This window comes from Lissotriton helveticus, chromosome 7, assembly GCF_964261635.1.
Source record: "Lissotriton helveticus chromosome 7, aLisHel1.1, whole genome shotgun sequence".
NCBI lineage: Eukaryota > Metazoa > Chordata > Amphibia > Caudata > Salamandridae > Lissotriton > Lissotriton helveticus.
The window spans coordinates 1,694,082,849-1,694,101,050 of record NC_136068.1 but is presented as its reverse complement, the minus strand read 5'-3'; the positions used below and the strand labels follow the sequence as shown (position 1 = coordinate 1,694,101,050).

At 46.5% G+C, this 18,202-nt stretch overlaps 1 protein-coding gene across 1 annotated transcript in view; it reads right to left on the bottom strand.

Annotated features, from left to right (window-relative positions):
* FCGBP (Fc gamma binding protein) overlaps nucleotides 1–16,217 on the bottom strand; it is a 287,645-nt gene extending 271,428 nt beyond the window's left edge. The window contains exon 1 of the mRNA XM_078653817.1: nucleotides 16,019–16,217. Coding sequence (XP_078509943.1) covers nucleotides 16,019–16,217 — 199 coding nt within the window. The remainder of the gene's footprint in view (nucleotides 1–16,018) is intronic.
* Nucleotides 16,218–18,202: the final 1,985 nt, after the last annotated feature.

The window sequence follows — 18,202 nt, the reverse complement described above, 5'->3', positions numbered from 1 at the left end:
GCATAGCATAACATATCAAAGCAGTGTATACCCTATTATAACATACCATAGTATAGCACAGCCTTTCGTATGCTAACATATCCATTATACTAAAACATACAACATCATACAATACATTAGTCATATAATATACCATAATACTGCGGGCATACCATATCATAACATTCCACAGTATTCAGTATGATTCTACTGCATAAAATAATGTACCATGCCATAGCATCATAATATGCCATAGTAGGGAATACTAACATACCACAGTATACTGTGACATAAAACAACATATATTATCCCATACCATTGAATTTCATAATATACCATATTATAGCATGGCACACCATTTCATAACATACCACAGTATACTACAACATCCCATATCTTACAATAGCGTATATACCATATGAAGGAAATAGGGTTTCTGATTGAGGGGGTGAGCCCCTACTCAAGCAGCAGCCACAATTTCTGTTAGGTTGAAGTCACAGCAAACCCCAAATTAACACTCTGGTAGTTTGACACACAATAAGTCAGGCTTAACTTAAGGGCAATGTGTAAAGTATTTATCCAGTACTTCAAACAGTAATAAAGTAATACACATCACAATAATACTCCCACACAAAATAAAAATAAATAGAGCAAAATGTAATATGTTACGTATGTGAAAATAATGCTTAAAACGCACAAAGCTCCAACTACGGTTATCAGCTCATGTCAGACAGGGAGAAAATGACACGTTTGGGTCAACCGCGATGGAGCATGGACCAGATAAAGGGACCAGGTTAGGTCCGCTGAACAATATAACTGAAAGGCTAAGAGGCATTGTGCGATCAGATGTGGAGGATGCATCACGCAACTGCGGTTCTGAGGAAGCTACCAGGCTGCGATGCAAAGTCCTGAATCGTCTCCGAGGATGCCATCTATTAGGGGCTCCTGATGCGAAGGCCTGCGTCGAGTATTCATCATGCAGTGGCAGTTCCGAGGAAGTGGCGGGCTGTGATGCAAGGTCCTGCATTGGGGATACATTGTGCGGCTGCGATTCCTATGCAGCAGTGTGGAGATGCATTGAGCAGCATCAGTTCTGTTCACAGGACCACAGTATGGCCATGCCATCACCCTAAGAAGACAACAAACATTCCTTTTACCCTTCCCGGGGAGTGGATGGGGGTAGTTACCCCCAGTCTTCCATATTGAGGGGAAGCAGAAAGCCAGCTTGACACCAGGGTAAATATGAAAATATATATAGGGGTGGTGCCTGCCCACTATGGGCATAGCCATGCCCCCACCCCTAATAAAACATTTTCTGGTCTCCCATGGAGGACAGATGGGGGTGAATTGCTCTAATCTGCCCCCCCCCCTTTTGGAGAGGAAGATGGCCCGCTAGACACCCCAGAAATATAGGGGTGGGGGCTGCTGCCCCCAACTTAACAGGTGAGCAAATAGTCAGGGGGCTAATGGGTGGGGCATGCTTACTATGGGTGTGTCCATGCACTATCCCTTAAGATATATGGTGATAGACTTTCTGCCTCCCCTGCAGGGCAGGTGGGGTGATTGTCCTCAATCTGCCTTCTCAGGGGGGGAGAAAGTCTTCTAGAGACCAGGTAATGTATTTTTTTTAATGAAACTATAGGAGTGGGGGTTCCCACTATGGTCTTGGCCATACCCCTAACCCAACAAGAGTACAAACAGTCCTTCTACCCCCACCACCTTGGGTGCAGATATGGTAATTACCCCTACACTGCCAATCTGGGGGGAGGGACAGAAAGACCACTAGACATCAGAGTCATATACACAAATACATATAGGTTGGGGGCTACCTGCAATGGGCATCATCATACTCCACCAACCAGAAAACAGGGTGACAGTCTTTCTGCCCCCGCGCCCTGGACACCAGGGAAAATTGCATTGGGGTGGAGGATGTCCACTATGGACATGGCCCAGCCCCCATCCCAAAAGAGCACAGACAGTCGTTCCGCCCCATTTCCTCCCTGGTCAAAAAACCCAATAGACACAAGAGACTAAATGTAAACAGATGTTTCGTGGGTGAGGGGAGGCGGACCCCCTGGTCTCAGTCCCATGCTCTCCCACACTTCACAGTCCCATACACTTTCTGCCTCCCCATGGGGTGGATAAGGGCATTCACCCCCAACCTGCCCCCTTAGGGGGACAGATTGCTCACTAAACACCAGGCGTTTAAAAAAGGAGCCAAACCCAACAAAAGGATGGTACGGCCTACCCTGGAATCGAACCATACTCCTCCCCAAAAAGGGGAGGGGGTATGAAAACCCCCTAAATGGCAGGAATATATATTTTTTCCATAACATTATAAGGTAGTTCTTCCAAACCCTGACCTATAAATCCTTAAAAGCATTTCTGCTCCCCTGTGCACTAAGAAATCCCATCCCAATGGCAAATAAGAAGAAATGTAGTTTATTTGAGTGTTTGTTTTACATATGGGCAATGGTGAATGGCTGCACTTGTTTTGCTTGGGTAATCTGCCACCGGGGAAAACCTACCAAAGCCAGACAGTTCTGAAAACAAGACACCTGGGGGAGTCCAGGGTGGTGTGCCTCGTGTGGATCCCACAACATTTTCTTATCCGCAAAGCCATGCAAACAGCACACATTGACTAAAAGCACACACTTTCCTCATATATCTTTGCTGAAAAGTTCTGGAATCTGTGGGGAGCCATGGATTTGCTACTAGCCTGCATTCCCCCAACTCTCTAAACAAAAAATGGTAACTCACTTGTGTGGATTGGCCAAGAGACCTTGACACATAAAGCCCTAAAATGCTACAAGGAGAGATCAGTGAAAGGAGAAGCTGCAGGATTTTGGGCCGTGTTCAGCCGCAATTCATGGAAACCTACCAACCACAGACATTTTTTTAAACTAGACAGCATTTTTATATGCACAATTGGAGTAATGCTGGGTGATAGGAATTTTGTGGATTTCTGTGGATTCCAGAAGCTTCAATAACAGAAATGGAAAGAAAAGGCATGATTTCAAGCAAAGGTGGAGGTTTGCAGGCCATTGTGGGTAGGAAAACCTCATGGGATCCATGCTAGGCACACCAGCCTGAAATCCCCTAGTTGTCTAGTTTTCAAAAATGTTTGTGGTTTGGAGGTTTGCTTTGGTGGAGGTCGAGCACTGCCCCAAATACTGCAGCTACTCTGGTTGCTTATCTCTCAATGTACCACCTCAGGGTATTTTGTGTCGTGATCTTATGGACCACCCACACAAATTTCTTATTGGGGGCAAGTGGGAACTCAGGGTGTCAGGAAATATGTGGCTCTCTGCACATTTCAGAACAGACATGTGAAGAAAATGTGTTTTTTAGACAAAGTTTGAGGTTTGCAAGGGATTCTCAGTCAGAGCCATGCAATTCACCTCCCCCTGGATTCCCCCCGGTGTCTAGTTCTAAAACAAGTGCACATTTCTGTGGTTTCTCTAGGTGCCAGCTGAGCTATGGCCCAAAATCTACAGCTACCCGCTTTGCAAAAAAAGGGTCAGTTGCAAGTGGAAAAATGTGATGTATTCATGTTGCGTTATTGATGATTTCCTATGGCGGGCACTGGGCCTTCCCACGCAAGTGAAGTACCATTTTTATTGGGAGACTTGGGGGAATTTTGAGTGGAAGCAAGTTTGTGGGTCCCCACAGATTCCTGAACTTTCTTTCACAGACATGTGAGAAAAATTAGTTTTTGTACTCAAGGTTTGAGGTTTGCAAGCAACTCTTATTAAAAAAAAACTGGTGAGAGCCTCTTAAGTCACCCCAACCTGGATTTCCCTAGGTGTCTAGTTTTTAAAATGTGCAAGCTTGCTAGGTTTCCCTAGATGTTGGCTGATCTAGGGCCCAAAATCCACAGCTACCCACTTGGCAAAAAAGGGGTAAGATTTGTGCGGAAAACTTAGATGTATCCATGTTGGATTTTCCTATCCTGGGCACTGGGCCTATCATTGCAAGTGAGGCACCATTTGTATTGAGAGATTTGAAGGAATGCTAGGTGGAAGGAAGTTTGTGGCTCGCCGCACATTCCAGAACTTTGCATCCTTGATGTGAGAAAAATGTGTTTTATTTGTAATAGTTTGAGGTTTGCAAGGGATTATAGGTAAAAAAAACTGGTGCATGTCACACAAGTCACGCCATCCTGGATTCCCCCACGTATATTGTCTTCACAAATATACAGGTTTGCTAAGTTTCCCTAGGTACCAGCTGAGCTGGGGAACAATATCCATAGCTTCCCACTTAGCCAAAAAGGGTCACTTTTGAGTGGAAAAATGTAAAGTATCCATGTCGCATTTTGGGCATATTCCCGTCGCCGGAACTAGGCCTACTCATGCAAGAGAAATACAATTTTTATCGGGAGACTTGGAAAAGCATAGACTATAAGAACATTTGTTCTTGCCAATTGTAAGCCAGTGTGTAACAAAGAAGACATTTTGAAAAATATCCTCTAAATTGTATTCTAGTACAATCATCCACAAATTCAAACATGTACAAATAACCACTGCTCATTAACTCTGTATCTGGTGTTTATTTAAAAAATACATAGGTTTCCATGATACCTATGTTTCACTCTTTATATTTTAACATATGAATTTCTCTATACCCAATATACAATGAAAATCCATTGTAAGATGCAGTTCAGTTTTTGGCCCTGGGTACCTTGATTCTTGGAGTACCTGCAAGCCCTGTATATCAATCAATCAATCATTGCATTTCTAAAGTGCGCTACATACCCGTGAGGGTCTCAAGGCGTTGGGGGGGGGGGGCGCTACTGATCGAAGAGCCAGGTCTTGAGGAGTCTTCTGAAGGCCAGCAGGTCCTGGGTCTGTCGTAGGCTGGTTGGGAGAGTGTTCCAGGTCTTGGCGGCGAGGTAGGATAAGGATCTTCCGCCAGCTATGGTTTTCCGGATACGAGGGACTGTGGCGAGGGCGAGGTTGGCTGAGCGGAGGCTTCTTGTGGGGGTGTGGAAGTCGGTTGTTGAGGTAAGTAGGTCCGGTGTTGTGTAGTGCTTTGAGTGCGTGGATGAGGAGTTTGAAGGTGATCCTCTTGGTGACGGGAGCCAGTGCAGGCCTCTCAGGTGGGGTGTGATGTGGCTGCGGCGGGGGATGTCGAGGATCAGACGGGCTGAGGCGTTCTGGATTCGTTGTAGTTGTCTCAGGAGATTGTTTGTTGTTCCTGAGTAGAGGGCGTTCCCATAGTCGAGTCTGCTGGTAATGAGGGCCTGGGTGACGGTTTTTCTAGTGTCGATAGGGATCCATTTGAAGATTCTGCGGAGCATGCGGAGGGTGTTGAAGCAGGATGCGGAGACAGCGTTGACTTAACTGGTCATGGAGAGGCTGGAGTCGAGGATGACCCCCAGGTTGCGTGCGTGGTCTGTGGGTTCCGGGGCTGTGCCTAGCGATGTGGGCCACCAGGAGTCGTCCCAGGCTGATGGGGCGGGTCTGAGAATGAGGACTTCCGTCTTGTCTGAGTTCAGCTTCAGTCTGCTGTCCTTCATCCAGTCGGCTACTGCCCTCATTCCTCTGTGGAGGTTGGCTTTGGCGGTGTGGGGTTCTTCGGTGAGGGATATGATGTATGTATGTATGTATTTGCATACTTATATAGCGCTATACTATGATCAGCTGGGTGTCGTCGGCGTAGGAGATGATGTTGAGGTTATGTTGTCGTGCGACGTGGGCAAGAGGTGCCATGTAGATATTGAACAGCGTCGGGCTGTGTGACACCGCAGATGATCTCTGTGGTTTTTGAGCGAAAGGGTGGGAGGCGGACGCTCTGGGTTCTGCCGGAGAGGAAGGATGTGGTCCAGGCCAGGGCATTCTCTTGAATACCGGCGTCATGGAGGCGTGCTGATAGGGTGCGGTGGCAGACTGTGTCAAAGGCTGCTGATAGGTGCAGGAGGATGAGGGCGGCTGTTTCTCCTTTGTCTGTCAGGGTCCTTATGTCGTCGGTGGCGGAGATGAGGGCGGTCTCGGTGCTGTGGTTGCTGCGAAAGCCAGATTGGGAAGGGTCCAGGATATTTTTGTCTTTGAGGTAGCGGGTTAGCTGTTTGTTGACAATCTTCTCAGTCACTTTTGCCGGGAATGGGAGCAGGGAGATGGGCCGGAAGTTCTTGCGGTCCTTGGGGTCTGCCTTGGGCTTCTTCAGAAGGGCGTTGATCTCGGCGTGCTTCCAGCTTTCCGGGAAGGTGGCTGTCTCGAAGGAGCAGTTGATAGTTTTCCGGAGGTGGGGCGCGATGGTTGTGATGGCTTTGTTGAAGACGTGGTGAGGGCAAGGGTCCGATGGGGATCCGGAGTGGATGGAGTTCATGGTTTTGATGGTGTCTTCGTCGCTGATGCTGGACCAAATGGTCAGGCGACTGGTGCGGGGGGTAGTCGCAGGGGTGGTGGACTCGGTGGTGGGTGCGGGGGGTCGGAGTTGAAGCTGTCATGGATGTCGGTGATCTTGCGGTGAAAGAAGGTAGCCAGGGAGTCGCACAGGTGTTGTGATGGTGGAATGTCGTTGGTGTTGGAGCTGGGGTTGGAGAGTTCTTTCACAATGCTGAAGAGCTCTTTGGAGTTGTGTGCGTTGTTGTCTAGGCGGTCCTTGTAGGCGGTCCTCTTGGCGGTCCTGATGAGATGGTGGTGTCAGCGGGTGGCACTCTTGAGGGCTGTGTGGCTGTCTGGTGTTCGGTCGTAGATCCATTTCTTCTCCAGCTTCCGACAGGTGTGCTTGGAGATCCGGAGGTCTTCGGTGAACCAGGCGGCCTTCTTGTTGGTGTGGTTGGTTGTGGAGGTCTTGAGAGGGGCGAGGGTGTTGGCGCAGCCGTTGATCCACTGTGTGAGGTTGGTTGCGGCAGTGTCTGGGTTGGTGGGGTCGGTGGGTGGTCTCAGGGCGAGGGTGGTAGTCAGTTGGTCTTCGGTGGCCTTGCCCCAGCAGCGGCGCGGCAGCTGTTGGGTGCGGTGGTGTGTGGTGGGTTTCCTGAAGGTGAAGTGGACGCATCTGTGGTCGGTCCAGTGGGGTTCGGTGGTGTGGTTGAAGGAGACGTGGGGGCTTGCGGAGAAGATAGGGTCAAGTGTGTGTCCAGCAGCGTGGGTGGATGTCGTCACGAGCTGTTTGAGTCCGAGGTTGTCGATCAGGGCGGTGGAGTTGGCGTCGTTGTTGTTCTCCGGGTGGAAGTTCAGGTCCCCGAGGAGGATGTAATTCGTGGAGGCGAGGGCGTGGGTGCTGATGAGGTCGGCGATGTTGTCACTGAACTGTGGTCGGGGTCCTGGAGGTCTGTAGATGAGTGTTCCTCTGAGGGTCGTGTTGGGGTCGGTGTGGATCTGGAAGTGCATGTGCTCGGCGGTGGTGAGGGTGTCGTCGGTGTTAGTTGAGATTCTGATGGAGTCTTTGTGGATGATGGCGATTCCACCTCCCACTCTGTTGCTGCGGTCTCTGCGGGAGACCTTGTAGCCCTGTGGGATGGCTATGGCGATGTCTGGTGCTGAGGTGGCGGTCAGCCATGTCTCCGTCAAGAAGGCGACGTCGGGGGCGGTGGAGTCTAGGAGGTCCCAGAGTTCGATGACGTGCTTGCGAGCTGAGTGGGTGTTGAGGAGGATGCAGCGGAGGTGGTTGGGTTCTTTGGCTGGTGGTTTGGTGGGCTGGATGCTGGTGTATCTGCAGTTCCGGCAGGCAAAGGTCCTTGGGTGCGCTTCGGGGTGGCCCAGTAGCAGGGGTGGGCTCGTCCGGTGTTGAGTGCACGGAGGGTGCTGGAGTCGTAGTGCAGTCTGGCGTGGCGGGGGGAGCGGGGTCCAGGGGTTCTGGTGCTGGGCGCGGTCCATGCGTGGACGGGCGCAAACGGGCATGTCTTTGGAGTGCCTTTGGCAGGCCACCGGCGCGCCCGCTGCGCGTCCTCCATATGAGTCCAAGTGGGAGGGAGGAGCAGCTGGGAGGCGGGAGCGGGGCGGCCAATGGGCGAGGGCAGGGGAACCTGAAGGGGAATGGGGCGGGGCCACGGGGGACCAGCAGCGGGAAGCCGGGAGCGGGGGGGCACAGAGGGCTACAGGGAGCGCCTAAAAATACAATACAAAGTAATACAAGGGTAGAAAGGAACCACAAAAACACGGGAACCACAAATACACGGGAACCACAAAGACACGGATACCGGATACCAGGGGCGAGCCCTCGGCAGCGGCGTAGCAGAGGTCAGAGACTCGGTCACGAGGAGCCGTGCGGCGTGTGGGATGACCTGGGGTCAGGTCACACTCACCTATGCCGCACGTCCACCATATGAGGCCAAGTGGGAGGGAGGAGCAGCTGGGAGGCGGGAGCGGGGCGGCCAATGGGCAAGGGCAGGGGAACCTGAAGGGAAAGGGGGCGGGCCACGGGGGACCAGCAGCGGGAAGCGGGGAGTGGGGGGGCACAGAGGGCTGCAGGGAGCGCCTAAAAATACAATACAAAGCAATACAAGGGTAGAAAGGAACCACAAAAACACGGGAACCACAAAAACACGGATACCGGATACCAGAGGCGAGCCCTCGGTAGCGGCGGAGCAGAGGTCAGAGACTCGGTCACGAGGAGCTGTGTGGCGTGGGGGGGGACCTGGGGTATATCCTAACAACCAGAAGTGCTTATCAGACACAATGGTATATTGCCTTTGTAAATTGGCCACGGTGACAAGAAGTTAAAAATGAAAATGTTGTCATAAAAGGCCTTTTTTCGTACTTATTTTCAATATTTTTTTTCATCTCAACATTTAGTTTATTTTTTAAACCTTGAGGGGTCTACAAAAGTTATCCCTTGCTAAATTCAGAATTTTGTCTTATAACTTATAGCTTTCCCGGATCACCCATTGGTTTCACCCTGGTTTTCAGCACAACCTGAGATAGGTTTAAAGTATAAAAAAATTGGCTACCTCTTCGAAAAATGCCAAAACCGATTCAGCTCTGTGTGTTCCTGATAGCCGGGAAAATGGTGACTTTAGCACCACAAACTTTTAGTTGATGACATTATTAGGGAAAAAAGCTTTTGTGAAGCACTTTTTTTTCTATTTCTCCCCCAAACCCCAAATTTGCTGTATTTTGGCTATTTTCATAGAGCCCTCTAGCGAATCTACAAACCATGGGTATCTTTGGAATCTCCAGTATGATAGGAAAAAAGACACATATTAGGTCTGCATACCTTATGTGGAAATGAAATGATGGAGGCCTATGCGCAAACTACCCCATATAGCCAAAAAAGGGCATAACACTCTACGGGAGAAAGGCATAGCAGCGAAAGTCTTGAACCAGGACGAAAATTGTGTGAAGGTAATTTCCCTTCAAGTTGCCTACTAAGCACAATAGCAAATGTATGCAGAACCCCCCAACCAAAGTCTATAATTAGCTGACATTTCCATGCATGATAGCATTGCTCTGCAGAAGAAGGTGCAGTGAGTAATTTAGACCTTGGTGGATATCTGCCAGCCCACCATGGTGGTGGAAGCCACTGTGGCGTAGGACCGCCACTCTATATAGAGGTCCCTGCATGCTGTGGATGTTTGTGCTGTGAAGGCAACTCCCTTGACACTATCTACAAAGCAGACTACCACTTTAAAAGCACTATGCTTGAACACACTATTATATATTTCTCAAAGTGTAAAATATTCATGCACTTCTACCCCTTGAGGTCCCATGCTTTAGAAGGAGAAAAATCCGGAGCTAATCCTTCACAAGGAATGCTCCTGACAACAGGGCCGGCTTTAGCACTGGTGGCAATTCTTGTTGGTGCCCCCCATCCATGGTGGATGTGGTGACCACCTCCTCCACAGATTTCCTCACCACCACCTTTTAGCAGTGCCCCTAATGTCCCCATAACCACTCTCTTTCAGGTGCATTTAATTCGTTATATAGCACCACCCATACCAGTGTAGGGTGTCAGAGCACTTGCATCACCCACACATTACAAAAGACACATAATCATACGTGTGTAAATTAGCTTGTAGAAACTGTTACATAAGCCAGAGGACTTTAAGATATAGGAGTGACTTGTCATTTATACTGGTAGGCAGTACAATTTGAGAGTGTTTGGTCAGGAAAACCACAAACTCAGAATTGAAAACAGAACACCATAGTTGGGGTTTCTCTTTAATAATAAGAATCGATTTTTACCCAGATGAACCCTTTTTGCTATTTTCATATACATGCTCTAATCTATGCTTTGCAGTGTGCATGTAGCTCCTTGATGACAGTTAATAATTCACTATCCCATATTAAGATTTTAATTTATAAACTGGAATTAACAAATGGATATTGCTTAGAAAAGCCGTAACCCACTGACCTATTTCCGTTATATGCACTTTGTGATCATCATTGTACACGTTCTTTGCAGCAGGCATATTAATCCTCTGTGCTATATTATGATCAGTCAAAACCTCAACTAGAAAAAACTTCCTCCGTCTCCAGGAAGAACAATAATCACCAGAGTTATCTTTACATTTGTATTGTTACCTGGAAATTTCTGTATGCAAGGAACACAGCATTAGGTGCTTTTAAAACCAAAATAAACTTGCAAACACTGACACCAGTTGCACCGCCCTAGAGCCAGCCTTCCATGACATTTGGACTCCCTCCAACTCATATTAAACGTTGCCTACACTTTCCCTTACTCAAAAAGCACCTCATCGATAATCTAGTAAATACACCCACGATTTCCTCTTAAACATCCCCTTCACAAACTATGCTCCACATATCTTCCCTACCTGCTTATCAATATCCTTGACTATTCCCGATCTCCTGACAAGGATTCTGGGAGCACTGCCCAATGCCACTCAAAGTCACTCTCGTCTCCCCCCTCCTCTTACTATATCTTGGAGCATACTGAACTTGTTTATTTATTTGGGTTTTTGTAAAGCGATATAAACAACCGGAGGCAGCTTCAGAATGACGCCTTTTCCCTCCCATTCGATTGTCGCTTCTCCTTTCGTCTTCTTGAGCATCTAATACCCCTTCTGTTTTTCTGTGTTTTACTTTTCTCTAACTCTTCCTTTGTCCTGAATTTATTGAGCTTACTGTAAGTGTGTAAAGTGCATTATGACTCCTTGAGCGTGGGCGTGGACTTCGCTGCATTAAGAGGTAAATCATTAAAACATGAAGCAGACGGACTCAGTTTAGGTTAACTTGCAGACATTCCAGTCACACCTTCTGAAATCCCTGTTAGGATGCATGTGTTGCTTGGTAAGTTTGTGAATGCACAGAAACATATGTTTGTAGCAATTCCCAAACTCCAGTCTGACCCCTTCCAGCCCTGGAACTGGTCAGGAATGCAGGGTAGGAAGTGGAACAGACCACCCCCTGAATTGGCAGGAGTGAGGGAAAATATGCCCACATGCATCAAACTGAATTGCATTCGCAAACGGTGCGAATCACAAAATTCGGCCGTTTGCGAATGCAATTCATTGTTTTGGGATGCATTAACCTGTTTGGCTTTTTCGCAATTTAAGAAATCGCAATTTATTTGCGATTTTTTAAATTGCGATTGCATTTAAGAAATCGCAATTTTGCGATTTCTTAAATGCAATGCATCATCTTTAAAAAACTGCGAATTCGCACATTAGAAGCGTTAAATTAACATGAAGTCAACCTTCATGGTAATTTTAGAAAAGTTTCAAAAATGCACAAAAGTAAATTTTTAACACTTTCATTTTACACTCACACATGCCCTTGGGCATGTATGTGTGAAAAATGGACTGTATGTTACATTTCAGGGGTGCAGGGGGGTCCTTTGGACCCCCCTGCACCCTAGGAATGGCATTCTCATTTTGCGATTCCTGAATTGCAAATCGCAAAATGAGAATGCCTTCCCATTGATTCCTATGGGCCTCTAGGCCCATAGGAGTCCAGTTTCAAAATGCTTTATTCGGTTTGTACAAGTACAACCATGTAGCAACATACATAAATACAATTTCAGATTCACATTTATGTAAGTTTAAAAATGATGAAACCATTTAAATTATATCAATATCTATACACCAAACCCATTTTCGTTATATTGTTATACAAAACATATCTCATTTGGGTACCAAAAAAAGGCCATATAGTCACTATAAACATTGTAACAGCAACTATTATAGTAAATAAAAAGGAGAAAAGTTTGTGCAAAAATGCTAATGTAAAGTGCAAAATACCAATCCTATCGTATACATATGGTTCTTTCGGCAGGTGCAAATATGCAATATAAAGTGCATAGCAAATAAATACATATGTAAACAATTTAACTCAGGCGGTAAATTACACATAAAGTAGTACACATTGATATTATTAAAATCATATTATAATTGATTTCCTAGATGACATACATTTTAAAATGTAGGTGGCCACATAATAACACACGTCTGGAGAAGCTAGATTAAACATCAGTTGCATCGCAGCTCTTGTATTGCACATATTATGATTAAGAAACAGTTGCTTCAAGTAAAACTTTCTAAAACCAGTATAAAAATTGCAAAATAGTAAAAAGTGGCAAGTGCTCTGTTTGGATTTTCCATCACATGCACACGGACATGTCCAAGGTTTTTTTGCAATAGGAAATGCCACTAAGTGGTGAACTATTCCAAGCCTCAGACGCGCAAGAACAAAGCGGTGGGAATTAATACTAACAAATATAAGATAAGAGGGTAGACCTGTACTGAGATTATATTCCATATATAAATTAATGAATGAATGAAATGAATGAAATACATTTGTACAGCGCGATTGCTGCCCTGGGGCGTCCAAGCGCTAGGGAACCAGACGAGAGGGTGCAATGAGGCTGACCGAAACTGGGAGGAAGATGGAGGACTGAGTTGATTACGGGGATTTGAATAGATGGGTTTTAAGTTGCTTACGGAAGGAGGCAAGGTTAGAGTTAGATCTCAGGTGAGGGGGTAGGGTGTTCCAGATTTTTGAGGCGTTGAAGGTGAACATTCTTCCCCCTGCTCTAGACTTCTTAATTCTGGGAACTTTTGCCATAAAAGCCTGACTAGAACGTAGTTCACGGCCTGGGTGGTATTGGCTAACTAGGCTGCGCAAGAGTTTTGGGCCCGAGTCCCAGAAGGCCTGATGGGCAATGCACATTGCCTTGAAGGTGACTCTTTTCCGTACTGGCAGCCAGTGAAGGCTGGTCAGAGCCTCTCTGACTGAAGTTCTTCGTGGAATTTGCAGTAGGGTGCGGGCCGCACAGTTCTGCACCAGTTGCAACCTATTTAATGTGTACTCTGGGGCTCCCAAGTAAAGGACGTTATTTGAGTCCAGGCGTGATTGTATTATACCCTGAATAGCTGTTTGTTTAGCCTCCATTGGGAGCAGGGGTAGAACCTTCTTCAATGTCCGAAGGAGTCCAAAGCAGGTGGCGGAGAGCTTTGTGGCCTGGGTGTTAAAGGTGAGATTCTTGTCCAACCATACCCCTAGGCTTTTGATGTTATCTTTCGGGGCCGGGGGGGGCCTAGACAGGTGGGCCATAATGACTTGAAGAAGGTCGGGTCGGCCGGGCCCAGCAGCATGAGCTCCGTTTTATCCCCATTCAGCTTCAGTGAGGACAGCGTCATCCAGGACTTCACCTCCTCCAGACATTTGGTTAAGCCCCCCGATGGAGAGTGTTGGGCTTCCTGCGCTAAGGAGACCACCAGCTGTGTGTCGTCCGCATAGGAAATGATCTTAACTCCATACGGACGAACTACATCAGCCAGTGGCCTCATATAGATGTTAAAAAGCGCAGGGCTTAAAGAGGAGCCCTGGGGGACTCCACACTTCATTGGTATGCTGGAGGAGACAGCTTGTCCGTCAAATACCTAGAACGACCTGTCACTCAGGAAGGATTTTATCCAGAGCCAGGCCTTGTCCACAATGCCGACGTTTGCTATGCGGTTCAGTAAGGTGTTATGGCTGACCGTGTCAAACGCCGCACTGAGATCAAGGAGGACCACTGCCACTGATCCTCCTTGATCTATGATTCTTCTGGACTCCTCGACGACCATAAGGAGGGCAGACTCTGTTCCATGCTTAGGCCTGAATCCTGTCTGTGTGGGGTCTAACAGCAGATTGCTTTCCAGGTAGTTAACCAATTGGAGATTGATGTATTTCTCCGCGATTTTGCTTACCCAGGGGAGTAGTGAAATCGGGCGGTAATTGGCGAAGTCCGAGGGATCCAGAGAAGGCTTTTTTATTAGTGCTCGGACCATTGCCTTTTTCCAGGCAGGAGGAACCAAGGCAGAGTCAATGGACGCATTCACAAGGTTCTTGATGATGGGTAGAATCGTCTGAGATGCGAGTAACATTGTCTCTGGTGGGGCCGGGTCTGTTGGTGAGCCGGATTTCACTTTCCGAGCTATGGATTCGGCTAATTCTAGGTCCATACAGGTGAAGTGGTCGAGTGTGGGGAGGGAGGCAAGCTCTGGGTCTAACCCTCCGTTGTTGTTATGAGGTGACGAGGACACATTACTGGTAGGGAAGGAAGAATATATATTGTTCACTTTGGCTGAGAAGAAGTCTGCCAGGTCGTTACATTGGGCGGTTGATTTCTCCTCGTGGACACTGGGGGGGGGGTGGTATAGTCAGGGACTGCAGAGTTTGGAAGATTTCCCTGGGTTTGGAAGATGAGGTTAAGATTTTGTTCGAGAAGTATTCTGTTTGGGCAGATTTTATCTGCTCTTTGTAGGTTTTTATTTCTTCCCGATAACGGGTTTTATCTTCCATAGCGTAGTTTTCGCGCCATTTTCTTTCTGCTTTGCGGCAGTGTCGCTTTTTGTCTCTAAGGGCTTCTGTATACCATGGGGCTGTTTTTTGGTGACGTTTAGCCGACGATTTTTTGAGGGGGAGAATGGTCTCAAGAGAGTGCAAAATCCAGCTTTCATATTCCTGGTTTGCCAGACAGGGGTCTTCATTATTTGAGGGAAGATTTTCCGCTAGTTGGCTTGTCCATTCATCTACTTGTAACCGTGCCCACGATCTCGCGTATCTAATCGAGGGGGTGGTGGGAATGGGTTTCTCAGTGAGCCAGGTGAGGGGCACCAAGGAATGATCCGTCCATGGGAGGGGAAGAGGGGGGTCGGTATATAAATTAAACGTACTTTGCATTGCATACTTATTCATTCTAGTCCCTTTTACATGGACCAGGTAAGTGGATTTAAGGTCACGCTTTGTTAAAATTGACTCTGTTAAAGTATCTTTAAAAATGTCCTGGGAAAAGAGGGTCTTGTACCAAAATTGTATATGTTTGAGCCAGGGAATATTGAAGTGACGATCAAGTTTAATACAATCCACAATTACTTCCTTTGTGAACCTTGTTTCATCCTTGGCCCATATAGATCGCCATAGGGACAAGGGACGCAATGCAATCAAATCTGTAACATAGTTTAGGCCAAGCTCTCTATGTGTAATCTCGCTAGAGGCCGCAGCAGGGAGGCATAATAATCGTTTTAAGTACTTGTTCTCCTCCCTCTGGATGGACAGTGCAATTTGGGGGTTATGACCCCATATCCCTGCTCCATACAGGGCAGAGGCCATACACCTTGAATTGTAGATGGAAATCATCTCACGAATTCTACGACCCCCAAGTTTTGATGCAAATCTGAAAATACAATTTACATTTCTGATCATTTTCAGATCCACACATGATTGTTCATTGGCCCATCTCCCATCTCCTGAAAAGGTGATGCCTAAATAACAAAAATTCCGAACGGCCTCAAGTTTTTCCCCATCTAGAAAGAATGCCTTATTTTTCCTCATTTTCTTTCCACAGGTCATAGTCATCGTCTTACCTTTGTTAATTTTAAGCTTTCTACCCTGAGTAAAAGTATAGAACCTGTCAATTAACTTTTGCAGTCCTTTCGCGGTCCTGGAAATCAGGACCGCGTCATCCGCGTATAAAAGGACGGGTATTTGCTTTCCATTAATTATCGGGCATCGGCATTAGATTCACGTAAAAATTGATCAACATGATTGATAAAAAGGGAGAATAAAAGTGGGGCTAGCACACACCCTTGTCGGATTCCTCTTCCAATTTTAAAAAAAGGTACATTCGCCATCTGTACCAAATCTAACCTTACTTGAAAGATTACTATACATTCTGGCCAGAAGGTGAATGATTTCTACAGGTGCACCCATGGCAAGAAGTATTGGCCAGAGCAGTGCGTGTTCCACCAGATCGAATGCGGAACTTAAATCGGCAAAGCACATAAACAGATTCCCTTCCTTGGCTTTCGTGTACTTGCCGATAATAAGTTCCAGGTTCACGCACTGCTCCATAGTTCCTAGGCCCCGTTGAAACCCATACTGGATAGGTGAAAGGATATTGTTGTCTTCTACCCAGGTTTCTAATCTCATCAAGAGAACGCGACTCAGAATCTTTAACGACGAGTCCAAAAGTGAAATTGGGCGATAATTTCGTGCTTCTGCCCTGGAGCCCTTTTTAAATAGTGGCACTATGATTGATTGTCCCCATGAGGTCGGTAACTTATCTTCAATTGCAGCATTAAAATAACGGGTCAGAATGGGGGCCCATAGGGTGATCTCAGATTTATAAAAATCCACGGGAACCGCATCGGGCCCAGGGGCTTTTCCCCCCTTGCTGTTCTCAATCGCCTCAATCACCTCACTCAGTGTCACAAGAAACAATATTTTCTCCCATTTAAAACAAATAGCAATGTCAGTAGTTACAGTTAAAACATCAGGGTTAAAATCAGAGGTAGAATAAGTAGTAAAATCAGAGTTAAAAATCCCAGTAAAATGTGCTATCCAGGCCCGGCAACTGACGTGCGAAGTTAGTTCTGGAATGTTATCGTTCTTCAGAAACGGGCTATTAACAGTCTCCCAAAAAGTTTATGATCTTTTGTATCTGCAGCCAAATCCAGTTTTGCCCATGCCTCGTCCTGCAATTCCTTCTTCCTAGTTGAAAGGGCAGTTTTATAGTTGAGGCGCTCTTCCCTGATTTTACTAGCATCTCTTGGTATGGCATCTAATGATTTTTTTAGCTTTTTTAGTGACTGGGCACAATGTTCATCAAACCACACAGCCTTGACCTTCTTTGGTTTCCTATTACTGTGTAACAAAGATTTCTCAATCATTTTTGTAATATTTAGAAAATTGGATAACAGGGTTCGCGGGCATGTATTGGAAGACAGACAGTACTCAACCTCACTGCTACATTTTCGGATTACATTGGCTACAAAATGAGTTGGGTCAACTTTTATCCATTTCACTCTCATCCCATTTGGTCTTTCAGCCGCGATGTCATGGATTGGTTGACTATAGACATTCCTTTTGGGCCCCCATCCCAATAGATCCACAGTTACACTATTATGATCACTTACTGATTGTTCGATTACCCACACGTTAGAGTAAACTACGCAACAAGATATCATAATGTGGTCAATAAATGATTGACTGTTTCTTCCATGAAATGTTGGGCACATAACATTATTTTTATTCTTCTTACATTCTAAGAGATCCAGGTCGTATTTGGCTAAGAGGTTGTTTAATGTGCTGCCATAGTTGTTATGTGGGAAATGGTTATGTACACTAGTATCCCTTCCTGAGTACTCCTCCCTGTGGCCACAGGCCCCCTTAAGAGCATAATTGCATGTTTTAATATTGAAGTCTCCTACCCATAGGATTGCGGCTGATTTAGGTGTTCTTGATAGAGTCACATCAATGGCCCGCTCTATGTCAAAAATATTCGTTCCCCGTTTGGGCCCCACAATGTTATTGTAGAAATTTACAACTATTAAATCTCTATATCTACTATGGGCCATGCGCAAGACGGAAGCATGCTCCTCAACTACTACATGGTGGCTGACACTGAACTCCGTCAATGCGGTAGATACCAAGGTCACTAATCCTCCCTTGGCTCTGCCAGCCTGGGATGCCACCGCCTTCACATTAAAAGAGGTGTATCCTTCGACATGTATATCGTCCGTGTGCCAGGTTTCTTGCAGACAGATAATGTCGAAGCCCTGTTTAATGAAATCATCCCAGATGGGAGTAGTTACCTTAGAAGCTATCCCTGCTATGTTCCAGGTAATGGCCCTTAGGTTCTCTTCTAAGGTTACATGTGATGGGTCAACAATAGTTGTGGTTAAAGGTGTTAAAGGTGTTAACGGGATTTCCAGTTGGTTATCGCCAGTGCATATAATTACATCTGTCAGGGTTGAGTCATTTAAATTTGCTAAGGCAGTGACCATCGACCCGGGGGCCTCAGTGTCAGATGGATTAACAACATGAGTACCCCCTAG